Below are 12777 nucleotides of genomic sequence, written 5' to 3' on the forward strand. Positions count from 1 at the left end.
CGATTGATTTAGAATCTCGAGGGGTATTTGTCGGATTATTTTTCCCAATCGGATTTTGGCCAAGTAGAGAGCAGTGGACAACATCAGGAGATGAATTGGGGAAGATTTGAGCAAATTATGTTAATAGAATAACCCAATTTCCATAGACTGTCAAATATAAGATTCTATCTGCAATGAGCCGAAAAAATGAAGAGCTACTGCGAAATATTCAGGTAAAAAAAATTAAGAACTACTGCGAAATATTCAAAAGCTAGGAGGAAATATCCGAAATAAAACTGTCGGATAGCCTCAACAACTGCGCTCTGATTGGTCGAAATCCGATTGGGAACAATAATCATTACAAATAGCAAATTGATGCTCAAATTTTTTGGAACAAAAAAGTTTTAGAATTCCAACAAATGGAGGTATTCAAGAATACTTGAGTTTTGTTCAGTAAAATATACACGAGAATAAAGAAAATTTATCATTCCGTGATAAAGTATTGAAGAAATGAGAAACACGTGTATCTGAATGCCAATTTCACGAAATCCTTCGCGTAATCAATAAAATCCGCCAGGAAAAATTCCCCACGATAAATTTTTCAGTACTTTCAATCTTCCTGAAGTGGTCAAGATATTCCAAGAGATTCCGCAGAGGAATCTGCACAATCCAGTAGCGAAGTGGCGAAGCGCAACAGAACAAATCGATTGCTGACTGCCAATTGAAGACGAAGTTATCGTGATGAGTGATGCTGGAGGGCAAATATTGATGGAAAAACATTGGATCATTGTTTCCCCCCCAAGATTAACGATTACATAACCCGTCATAAATTACTAGTTTTTATCACTTGTGCGTAAAGTGAAATTTTACGCACGCTTCGCGTACACAAAATCCCACTTACCACACATTGTGATGAAAATAGGGTTCGAGACTTGTGAGAAAGGTGTTCTTTGATTCCAAGTTTTTCTATTTGACTTTTTCAAGGATAATCGAGCGAGGAGGAAATGTAGGAGGTGCGGCGGAGGGGTTTCTATTGTTTTCCTGCAGAAAACCAATCGCTGAACAAATACATTTTTCCCATTTGAATTCAAAATTCAGGCAATATTAGGGAGTATCTCCGGTTAAAAATTATTTTTGGAGCTAATCAAATTTATTTGTATCTGTTCCACGCATTGAATGGTTTTCAGATTGTTTTTTTTTAATAAATGAAAAAATATTAATCCATACGAAAAAGTGGCAACATCGTCGGTATTTTTTTTTTTTCGCCAGGAGCTGGTGCCAGTGGCTCGAGGGAGCTCCAATCACAACGCTTCATCGCTCTCTCTCAAGAGACGTTTAAATTGACCGCGCTACCCCCACCCGATCGGTACTTGGGACGTTGCTGCTCGTTTGGGCTACGTGCACAGAAGTTTCATTTTTCAGTACTTTTTTCGCTATTATTAATAAACAATGCTCCTAGGCGACAATCTTTTTCACTCAAAAAATCATTGATTACATGTTCTAAATGTGTCTAAAGTTTCATGATTTTAGCTGCATTTTTTCCTTGGGTTTTGCAGTTTTTTTGGTGATTTCCATAAGATCGCGGGTGAAATGACCACTTTTTGAAAAATTCATAATAAATTAACCATGCTCCCCAGCAGACTGAACCTTTGCACACGCCTTTTCCATCATTTAAAGAATACGTAAAAAAAGAAAAAAATGGCTGCTTTTTTTCCGACCCTGCCAGCTCGCCCGATTATCCTTAATGAAAAGAGAGCAAAAATACAGTGAAAAAATGAAAAAATTCATGTCAAGAAATATAGAAACTTCGACAGAAAATGCCTCTATAGAAAAAGTTGTATAGAAAAATCCAATTCCATGGATTTTTATTTTATAATATTTTCTATTGAACTTTTTTAGTGAAAAAAATGCTCACATGAACTGCGGAATTCTTCAACATAATCGGCTAGAAAATAATAGGGATGAAATAAAATTTTCTAGTGACTTTTATAGACGATAAAATTATCTTCAGTCAAATGCTCTTCCACAGTCTGTGAACTTGCGTGTAATTTCTCAGTCAATAAGAGAACTTTAGACCTACATAACTATGAACCCGAGTGCATGAGAAGATGACTCCATCACCTTATTTTTCCTAAAAACAACGAAACCATTCGAGAAAGATAGAAAAAATCGTCACAATCGCCGTAAATTCCTATTAAATCCGTAAATTACTGTTTTACGTTTTGATGAATAATTGAAGCCCTTCATAAAATTGTTGCAAAAGAGGAGGTCTTTGGGTCAAAATATATTTTTTCAATTCCAAAAGCTCTCTTGACAATTTTTGTAACCCTTCTCCTCTCGGATACGATCGCAAACAACAATTTGGTAATAAAATTATTTCCAAATTGTTATTGGCGATCATAAATCGCGATTCCGATTATAAATTACGGATTCACGTTGTGAAAAATAATTTAAGCCCTTCATAAAATTGCTGCCACATCGGAGATCTTTGGGTCAAAATATATTTTTTGAAGTTGAAAAGCTCTCTTGACAATTTTTGTAAACCTTTTCCTCTCGCATATGGTCGCAAACAACAATTTCGTAATAAAATTGTTTCCAGTCAAATTCTCTCGATCCCCTAATGACTAGCATGCGATTTCTCAGTCAATAAGAGAACTTTAGACCTACATAACTATGAACCCGAGTGCATGAGAAGATGACTCCATCGCCTGTATTTTTCCTAAAAACTCAACGAAACCATCCGAGAAAGAGAGAACAAATCCTCACAATCATCGTAAATTGCGTTTCCACGCTGTGAAGAATAATTTGAGCCATTAGTAAAATTTTTCCAACAATTTAATTGCAATTGTTGAGAAACACTGACATCGCTGACCCGCGCATGTCTCGTAATTCAAGGAATACATCAGGCCCGAGTGAGCACAATATTCAACCCGTATACGCACGTGCCCCAGCGAATAAGTATACATTCACGTGGCATTTCGAGTTAGTGTCAAAGGTAAAATTTACAATGATAACTGGATGGCGAAAAATCTCGGGGTGAAATGAAATTTTCCATGTTTCACCGGTCACTCTGTTCTCCATTCGATCATAAATCACGAGCAGAAGTGAAAAAGGATACATTGTATCATCTCCTGTATGCTGAGGGTCGCCAACTCCCCCTGGGACGAGTAGCACGAGGTGAATTCTTTTCTCAAATCGTGAAATACGTTGTAGTGCTCTGGTAAGTCTAGGTCCTTCTTGTAGCACTCTGGGTGAAGGCATTGGCGGAGGGGTGCTTGGCCATCGACGACGAAACGAGGCGGACTTCCGGCGGATACGCATGTCAGGGATGACCACCAAGTTTCGAACTGGAAATTAACAAGAAAACTCAATTATTGAGGGTAATTTGAGATATGTAAAGCGTTTCAGTATATTACATCGTGCAATTGATACAATTTGAGGTAAACAAGGAGGAAATTAATCTCTCTCTAATTTCTAATTCACTTTTTCTAATTTGAAAAATTTAACAATTGTCAAGTGCTTGATCATTTTCATGTAGCATTTTACTTTTTTGTTGTACAGGCTTTGAGAAAAAGTATTTTTCCGGTCTGTTGCGATGAGGTTTTTTACTCGTGTGGGTTTCGCCTCCGAGCCGTAGGCGAGGACTGGCCAACCACACGAGTAAAAAAACCCCATCGCAACAGCCCTGAGCCCAGGAACAATATTTTTCTGTAGTGATTTTTAAGTTTTCGAGTTTGGGAAGTATGTAATACTAATTCCCAGACGAGAAATCGTGAGAAGCAGTACAGAAAAGATACATTTCAATTTGGGAGCACGCACGAAAAAATTTAATTGAAAAACCTAGAGAATTCGCCAGACAATTCTATTGAAATGTTCAATCGTAAATATTCTATGGAAAAAGTGAATAGAATTCGATTTTTCTATATAACTTATTCTATTGAGATATTTTCTATAAAATTTCCTCGGCTTAGATTTTCTTGGATTTTTTTCGTTTTTATTTTTCAAATTTGAGCTAACGAAATTCTACAGAAAATATCTCACTAGAATAAGTTGTGTAGAAAAATCGAATGCTATTGGCTTTTTCTATAGCATTAATGAAACATTTCAATAGAATCGGCCAACAATTAATGAAAACTTCAATAGAAATCCAATAGAATTGATTAGCGAATTCGCTAGATTTTTCTATGAAATTTTTTCATACGTGAGTTCTTGAAATGCAGATTACAACACTTGCATTCTGTGAAATTGATTATTGAATATGCAACAATTTACTGCGGTAAAACGGGTTTTCTTATTAATTTAAAACGCTGAAGTACACTGTTACAAAAATTTTGCTGCTTTGTTGAAAAATTTTTGCTTAACATTATGTGTAACAAAATATCTTGTTTAACTGAAACATCACATAACATTATACACATTACATTAAATATTACGTATTCCAGTGAAATAATATATAATATTACATGTTGTTTCACGGAAATGATGAGGAAATTTGGAATACCGACGGCAGTGGCTGCACTGCGAAAACTAATGTCTGAATTTCAGACACTTTTGTAGACACTTTGCAAACACTTTTGGGACGATTTTGTAGACACTTTTGACGCATTAAAATGTGTCTGAATTAATGGAGGTATTTCAATTTCAGACACCAAGATGTCTGAAGTTAAGATTCAGACATCAGTTTCAGACACAAGCGGAGTTTGAAATTTTCAGACATCAGTTAGATTTTCAGACACTTTTAAAGATCCAGACGTTTTTTGCCATCTGCCATCTTAAATTCAGATGGGTGTCAGACACCTAATTTTTGCAGTGGATGAGTCAACTTTTCAGACATGAGAAATATCTTAAAAATTAATGTTTGAATGGACTTTGCCGTTTGAATCAGGTGAGATATCTTAATAGTGAAATGTTTGAATCGCTCATAAATAACTGAATTTCAGACACAGAAAATATCTGAAAATAAATGTCTGAAATTTTTCGGGCACAAAAAATGTCTACCATCATTTTCAGACAGAGACGGTGGTTCAAATTTTCAGACATTAGTCAGATTTTCAGACACTTGAAGATTAAGACGTTTTTTACCATCTGACATCTTAAATTCAGATAGCTGTCAGACACCTGGTTTTTGTAGCTGTGGGGTTAGAGTGTGAGATTGGCATGCGGGAGACCCGGGTTGGATTCCCGGTTGGGGCGGCCAAAATTTGTGACACTCTAAATCTCATGGTTTCATTGTCGAGCGGGAGTCTCACAAGAGACGACTGTACCTGGGCAGGTTTCTCCCTCAAATGAGGTTTTCTCTTGTCCTTCGGCGAATGCGGTACAGGAGGTTGGGGGGTGGGAAGGGAACAAATCGTAAAAACCTGAAAGGGTATACGAGAGGAAAAAAAAACAAAATAAAAATAAAAACTGAAACATCATATCACATTATACACATTACATTAAATATTACGCGTTCCAGTGAAATAATATATAATATTACATGTTTCACGGAAATGATGAGGAAATTCGTGATTGAAAATTTACCATTTGATGGAAAAATCAGAGAACATAGTGAATTTCAATAGAAATCGGAAAAATTGAAGTTAATATAATCTTGGATTTTTAATTAATTGGAAATTCAACGTAATTTGGTAGTGATAGTATATTACGCTGCAAGGGCGGCAACTCAGCGATTACACTCTCGCGCACGTAGTGCGCGAGAGTGTATCGCTGAGTTACCGACCGAGCGTCGTACGCCATTTTTCGTTGCAAGCGCGTGTAATACAGCGTTGCGTTCGACCGGGTGAAGTGTAATCGCAGCGATAACTTGCGGCGCGCAGCGAATTTCTGTGGTTCCTGGTAGCTTAGTCGGTAAGAGTGCCCGGCGCGTATCTGGGAGACCCGGGTTCGATTCCCGGCTGGGTGAAGCGGAAATTTTTTCTCTCTAAATTCTAATTCTCTTAGAATTCTTTAATGCCTAAAGGAGGTTAGGCGGTGTTTGAGGTGAATTTGAGAGTGAATTTCTGTGGTTCCCGGTAGCTTAGTCGGTAAGAGTGCCCGGCGCGTATCTGGGAGACCCGGGTTCGATTCCCGGCTGGGTGAAGCGGAAATTTTTTCTCTCTAAATTCTAATTCTCTTAGAATTTTTCGTAGTAATCGGTACGATTACACTTCAGTCGGTAGAACGTAAACGCTGTGATTACACGCACGTGCAATGAAAAAATTCATTTCGCATTCGTTTTTATTGAAATATCAAGTAAGTTGTGGAATTCTTGACTTCCTGTTACTCAACTATTTAGAATCTAAGTGATCCCCCCCCCCTCTTTAAATTGAATTGAATGTCACTCTCCTGAAAATTACTAGTCAACTGTCCAAGCAATTTCAAGTTTTCTAACAATGTTGGGGAGCTTTATCCAAGTAAGGAACTATCCAAGTGGGAAATTCGTGTAAAAGGCCTAGAGCCATACATCCAAATAAATTATTATTATTATTCCAAGTGGGAAATTGGTATTACTTAAATTACACTTTCCAAAAAATCACTTGGATTTTTTGGCAAAATTGATTGTCTGCAAATTCGTTAAAAAAGGTCGTAATTGTCAGAAAAATGCAAATTTTTTTTTTTCATCCATCTTCCTCAAGAAATTGCCTAATTTTTCCAGACTCTTAAAGTATTTCCGACGTTCAAAAATAAAACATTAAGTTTAGACCTTCGTTTGAATCATAGAATTACTGCAGAATTTTTAATGACCTAGGGTAAAACGGGGTTATTCTAAAACATTTGAAAGAAATTTAAACAAAAAACGAAATGGCCAAGGTATTCTGTTAGAAAAAAAATGAAATTTCATGGATAGTTGATTCTAATTTTTGAGGACAGCGACACTGAGGGCGATTTTGGGGGAAAAAAATCATGAAATTTCAGGTTTCACTGAAAATTTTGTAAAATTCCAGAATTCTAAGCAGCATAAAAGGGATCATTCCTTAATTCATTTGAATTTCCAATCTCATATGAATATTCAGTAGTAATACCCAAAGAGCTTCAAAATTATCGGGTATTTCCCGATAGCTTCGTTGCAAACAAATGAGGGTGTCAAATGAGGGTGTGGGGGTTTTGCAGGTTAAAAAATCCCGAGCGCTTGAGCGGGGAATTTTTCTGCAAAACTTGGCACGATGGTTTGTTTGCAGAGGAGCTTGAGGGAAATACCCGATTGATTTAGAATCTCGAGGGGTATTTGTCGGATTATTTTTCCCAATCGGATTTTGGCCAAGCAGAGTGCAGTGGACAACATCAAGAGATGAATTAGGGAAGATTTGAACAAATTATGTTAATGGAATAACCCGATTTCCATAGACTGTCAAATATAAGATTCTATCTGCAATGAGCCGAAAAAATGAAGAGCTACTGCGAAATATTCAGGTAAAAAAAATGAAGAACTACTGTGAAATATTCAAAAGCCTCAAATACTGCGCTCTGATTGGTCGAAATCCGATTGGGAAAAATAATCAGTGCGAAATTACATTGAATTTTCAGTGAAATCTGAAATTTCATGATTTTGTTCCCCCTAAATCGCATTCAGTGTCACTGTTCTCAAAATTCAAGAATATATTTATCGGAATTTTCTGGCTTTCTATTCATTTTCAGGGAAAATTGGAACTGAAATTTACCGTTCTCCTTAATTTTTCCACGAAATGCTGAATTTTCAATCATGAAATTCCTTGAAATTTCAGTGGTAATTAAATTCGATAAAAATTTCCAAAAAGTGTACCGGAAATTTCAAACGAAAATTTTCAACAGTGTACATCGATCTCTTGAAATTCAGAGATATTCCTCGAAAACCCCAGCCAGGGATAGGCAATAATATTAGATTTTGACAATATTAACAAGCAGTTGACCGCTCCTATATTGCATGTGACTGTTACTTTATGTGTTATTTGTATTTTAATTTTTTAATTCTACCAATTCCATTGGTAGTAAACTTCCGAATGGATCCATAGCAATTCCCTCCGAAGACATCGAGACGAGTATTTGAAAAAAACAAAATTAAATCGGTCAAGTAGTTTTTGAGATAGTGGCCAATATAGTTTTATACAAAATGTTGAATATCTCTGGAACTACTGGACTGATCGGGCTGAAATTGTGCATCAAACTTAAGCTTAATAGAACCTAGTATGGGCCACAATTTCACGTCCATATCAATAAATTTCCCCGTATCAATGTTATATTTTCTAAAAAGTGGTAACCCAAAAACCGAACTATCAGACTCGGACATACAGACATTTTCTAAAAACATAATTTCTTCACGTTTCATACCATTCTACATCATTTCTAGGCAAAATTAGAGAATGTCAAAATCCGACGAATACCATGCTTCCATTCGGAAGCAAAAAGTGATTATCTCCTTATATTGTTCAAAGTTTGACTATATTCAACAAATTTAAAATATTATAAAATTTATCAACTAAATTTTCTGATTGATGGTGCATGCAATATTCAATAATACTGAAAGGTAATTTTTTTAGTTAACAAGCTAATTCTAAATTTAGGTACTTGATTTTCGATTATCCAAATAATCGTCAATCTTCCTACCTAAATTATTTGTTGATAGAATATTTCGAAATTTAAATGTACAAATTGATGGTTAATTTAATATTGAAAATTTCAAGGTTTATGTCAAAAATTGACGACATCACAATTTAACGGTAATTATGATTGATTGATATGCCTATCACTGACTTCAGCTGCCTCACCTCGTTACCCTTTATATTACCACTTCCCTAGAATTAACAGCCAATGTCCCCACCCCAAGGAATCCTTCTTCCCTCTAAAATTGGAAAAATAAACATAAAACAATTTGTACTGAATACATAATGTTCGCCCGCACAGCAAAAAACCCTTTCACCTCCCAGCCATCGTGTTTTTCCACAAAACCGAGCCGTTGCTACCCGCATGCATTCATAAAATTAGCATGAATGTGACTCTCATGTTTAGAATGTCAAAAAATTCCCCCAAAAAACCACTCCTTTTACTGTTCATTTTTTTTCACCGCTGCATACAAAGTCCTCTTCGGGCATCCGTTTCCCAACAAAGAATGTCACAACGCAGATTATGGCGATGCACGACTAACTACGTTTGAGAGGATTTCGAGAATATCCATTTTTTATTCTTCTCCTCTTTTTGTGACATCTTCATCAAGCTTCGTCGGAGGACTGTGACGCAATGGTGGGAGGTTAGCACAAACCTGGCATTACCGAGTCGCTATGGCAAATAGTAGTCAGGGAAAAAAGAAAACGAGAGGCTTGCTAGGCACTTGAATTAAACCGGCATTTTTAGTTACGCCGTACCCAAATAATGACGTAACAGTGTATTATTCAGTTCTAATTTGTAATAATTTCACGAGACGAACTGTCCAAAAAAGTAACTGGTGGAGTTTGTTGAATGAGAACAGAATGTTTTGGTTTTCAGGGACATGTCACTAATTTTCAGACATTTGGCCCGAATTATTAGGGATTCACGATTGTGAAATTCAGTGAGTCAAAATCCTGAAATTCAGGGTTTTTATCATTAATTTTTAGTGACATCACCAATTTTCAGAGTAATGTCACTGATTTTTTCTTACAAAAATTGTATCAAGAACCTGGCGGTTCTTGAGATACACGGAGAAGAATTTTCTAGAAAAATTCTAGTACGAGTACTGGAAAAAATCACAATCCACCGGCTTTGTGATTAAAAAATTCTAGTGCTGTCAAGGTAAAATTTCTTGTTATTTCTGATAAAATTTCTGGGGATTTCTGTGAAATTTTCACAGAAACACAGGGAAAAAATCATGTTTTCCCCAATAAAATTTCTAGTGATAGTAATGGAATTTTTTCCTGGCCGTCACTTTGCGCCTCTTTTCCCGTGCTAGCACTAGAATTTTTCTAAAAAATTTCTCTCCGTGTATGCAACCTTTCGTGTAAATATATTTCTTTCAAATATCTCATGAACTACTTGATGGATTTCAATTTCTTTTTCAACATTCTCGTCTCGGCAGTCACTATCTGGATCAATCAAAATATATGAATCCATTCATAGAAATTTTCCAAGATATTCCCATTTTTTAGTTTTTAAATTTTCTTCATTCTTGTACGCATGAAAATTTGGGAGAAAATGGGGTTAACAAAAGAAATAAAAAAAAGAAAAAGACTAATAACGCAAAAAGTAACGATCACATACCTTGAGACGCACTGATAGAAAGGATTAGTTATTGTTAACAAATGGATTTAGTTGGAGACGAGGGTCTATTTGGTCTCCCCAAATGTTCATTCATTAATAGTTAACAAATGCATATTTGAGGTTTGTGAGACTCGATTTTTACCTATCACGTGAACCATTCATTAACTATTAACGAATATTCATTTGGTCATATTCAAGTCTATCATTCATTAATAGTTAACGAATCTTGTTTGGAATAAATGAATCAGTCTATCAGTGCAGATAGGCCCGAACCCCTGCTTGCTCTCAAGTTATCGTGCATACAAAATTTTTTATGGAGAAACGGAAAAACGGCAATTTTCCCAAACTTTCTATTGGAGTTAAATACAGTTCAGTCTCCGTTCAAGATACTAGGCTTGAATCCATGCCGAGTGATACCCCCACTTTCTGGCTTGAATGTTTTTCGTTTCGCATTTTCCGTACAAGATACTCGACAAAGGGGCTAGAATTGAGTGGGAATGGAGTTGAGATATCGCAAAAAATACTGGAAATATATGCATCTATGATCTAGAAATTAATTGCACATCAATTGAATTTCAAAACGAATGGGCGCTCGTTACTGTTAATAAAAAAAATTAATCGCATCGGTCATAAAACTTGGTAAAATATCTATTTTTTACACGTATTGCACCATGTGTTTTACGTCTAGTTTTTTGCTGGATAGATAGACAAAAGAAAACAAAACTCCACCCAATTTCTATGAAAACCAAAATTCCAATGAAAGTCTCAATTTTGCCTCGCAGGCCCCTATTAACAAACTAACTTATTTCGAATTTCTAAATTATTATTTTGAAAAGGAAGAATACCTTCTAATCAAACATTCGTGTTTCATATCAGGAATCGTACTCAAATGACCATAAAAATGGAAATCGTCTAGTATTTTGTACGAAGAATATCAAATCAAAATATTTTCCCCTCTGCGCGCAAGTAAAGTGGGGGATACATAATTCTCGGAATTTTATTCCCCTACAGTCCCTGTGGTATCTTGTACGAGGATTGGATTGTACAAGGCTTTCATTCAGAAGCAAAAACTATTGGATTGTTGATTTGTCAAGATTACCTGTTGAATGGCGGTTTGCAGGGGAATCCCCTGTTCCTTGAGGACTTGCTCATCTAAACTCGGCGCATGCGCCAACGCCGTTTCACTGACAACACCACTGCCCTCAACTGTCGTTGAATTATTCTCGTCCTCCGTCTGTTTGGCATTTGGAGCCATTGACCACGGTTGAACGATGTACTGTTGTTGACCCATAACCTGAAAAAAAAATAAAACCCAATAATTACTGATACATGTCGTACTGTAAATAATCATTATTTCCTCACAGGACACTTACGAAGGGGGAAAAAAATTGAAAAAGCATTTTTAATGATTGATTGACTACAGTTATATCGACTGTCGCCGGAAAGACGTGGAATTATGCATCCCAGGTATTTCTTCGGGGTATCATGAGAGGCTCGTTTATGAGATTCGCATATTCATAGTCGTCGGGTTCATTTGAAAAGCGTATGATTACGACGGCCATTTAAATGAGGGTATTCTGAATTTAATTCCCTCCTTCCAGCGCACATACATGATGGCATTCACCTTATTTCATTTCAATTCATACAGTTACGTGAAATAGCATGTGAAGAAATCGATATTATTAAGAACAAAAGCGGAGTTCATACTTGAGTATTTTGCATTGAACGACTAGAAATTAGGATACTTATGGCGGGGTGGGGATGTAGGAGGTGAGACGGAGGGGAACCTATTGTTCTCCCGCAGAAAATCAATCGCTGAACAAAAAAACGATATTTCAATTACAAATTTTCAATCTATTTCGACCATTTTTGTGGTCGATATACTTTTAATCAATTTTCTATTTTTTTCCCACATATTTCAGGGCTTCTTTTATTTTTCTAGCTTGTCTTTTGCATAATTGGAAAATAATTAATATGGATAGAAAAAAGTGACAACGTTGTGCCGTTTCGAAGCGCAAGTTGGCAGGACTGATTCACTCAGCTGTTATTTTCCTTCCCGTAGCGAAATGTATCATCACAACTCCATTCGTATTTGCCGCGCTTACCCCTCCACGTTGCGCACGCAGAATTCCTGTGTTTCATGAGTTTTTCAATTATGCTTTCTAGGCAATTCTTCTAGACCACTTGGATGATTTTTTGTTATCCTTCCATAATAGCTCCACCCAAGTGTTAAATTTCAGTGAAATTTTTCAGGCGATTTTTTTTCTATTTTTAATATTTTTTTTCCCGAATTCAATATTATATTGAATTGAAGAAGTTGCACCTTATAGTAATTTAGATCTATTTATCGTAATTGAAATTTGAAAATTGATATAATAATTGCTAATTTGATTTCTCAATTATTGGTTGATAAAATAATTCGAATTTGAATATTTAATTTGAAGATTGATAAAATAATTTGGAATTTGAACATTTAAATTGATGGGTATTTTTAAAAATTAAACAATTAGTCAGTAATATTAACAATTGACTGATTCCAAATTTAACTGTAATTCAAAATTTCGATTCTGCCGATGTCTGCCCATAAGAGTCCGTGTTAAAGTGCCTTTT

The 12777-nt window shown here is 35.9% G+C and overlaps 1 protein-coding gene across 1 annotated transcript in view; it reads right to left on the reverse strand.

The window, feature by feature from the left end:
- The window catches only part of LOC107045160 (RNA-binding protein fusilli), a 74662-nt gene that overhangs the window by 37406 nt on the left and 24479 nt on the right, over window positions 1–12777 (reverse strand). The window contains exons 2-3 of the mRNA XM_015267320.1: window positions 11267–11461; window positions 3098–3326 (exon numbers count right to left, since the gene is read on the reverse strand). Coding sequence (XP_015122806.1) covers window positions 3098–3326; window positions 11267–11461 — 424 coding nt within the window. The remainder of the gene's footprint in view (window positions 1–3097; window positions 3327–11266; window positions 11462–12777) is intronic.

This window comes from Diachasma alloeum, unplaced genomic scaffold (genome assembly GCF_001412515.2).
Source record: "Diachasma alloeum isolate Michigan unplaced genomic scaffold, Dall2.0 Dall_scaffold_00180, whole genome shotgun sequence".
Classification (NCBI taxonomy): domain Eukaryota; kingdom Metazoa; phylum Arthropoda; class Insecta; order Hymenoptera; family Braconidae; genus Diachasma; species Diachasma alloeum.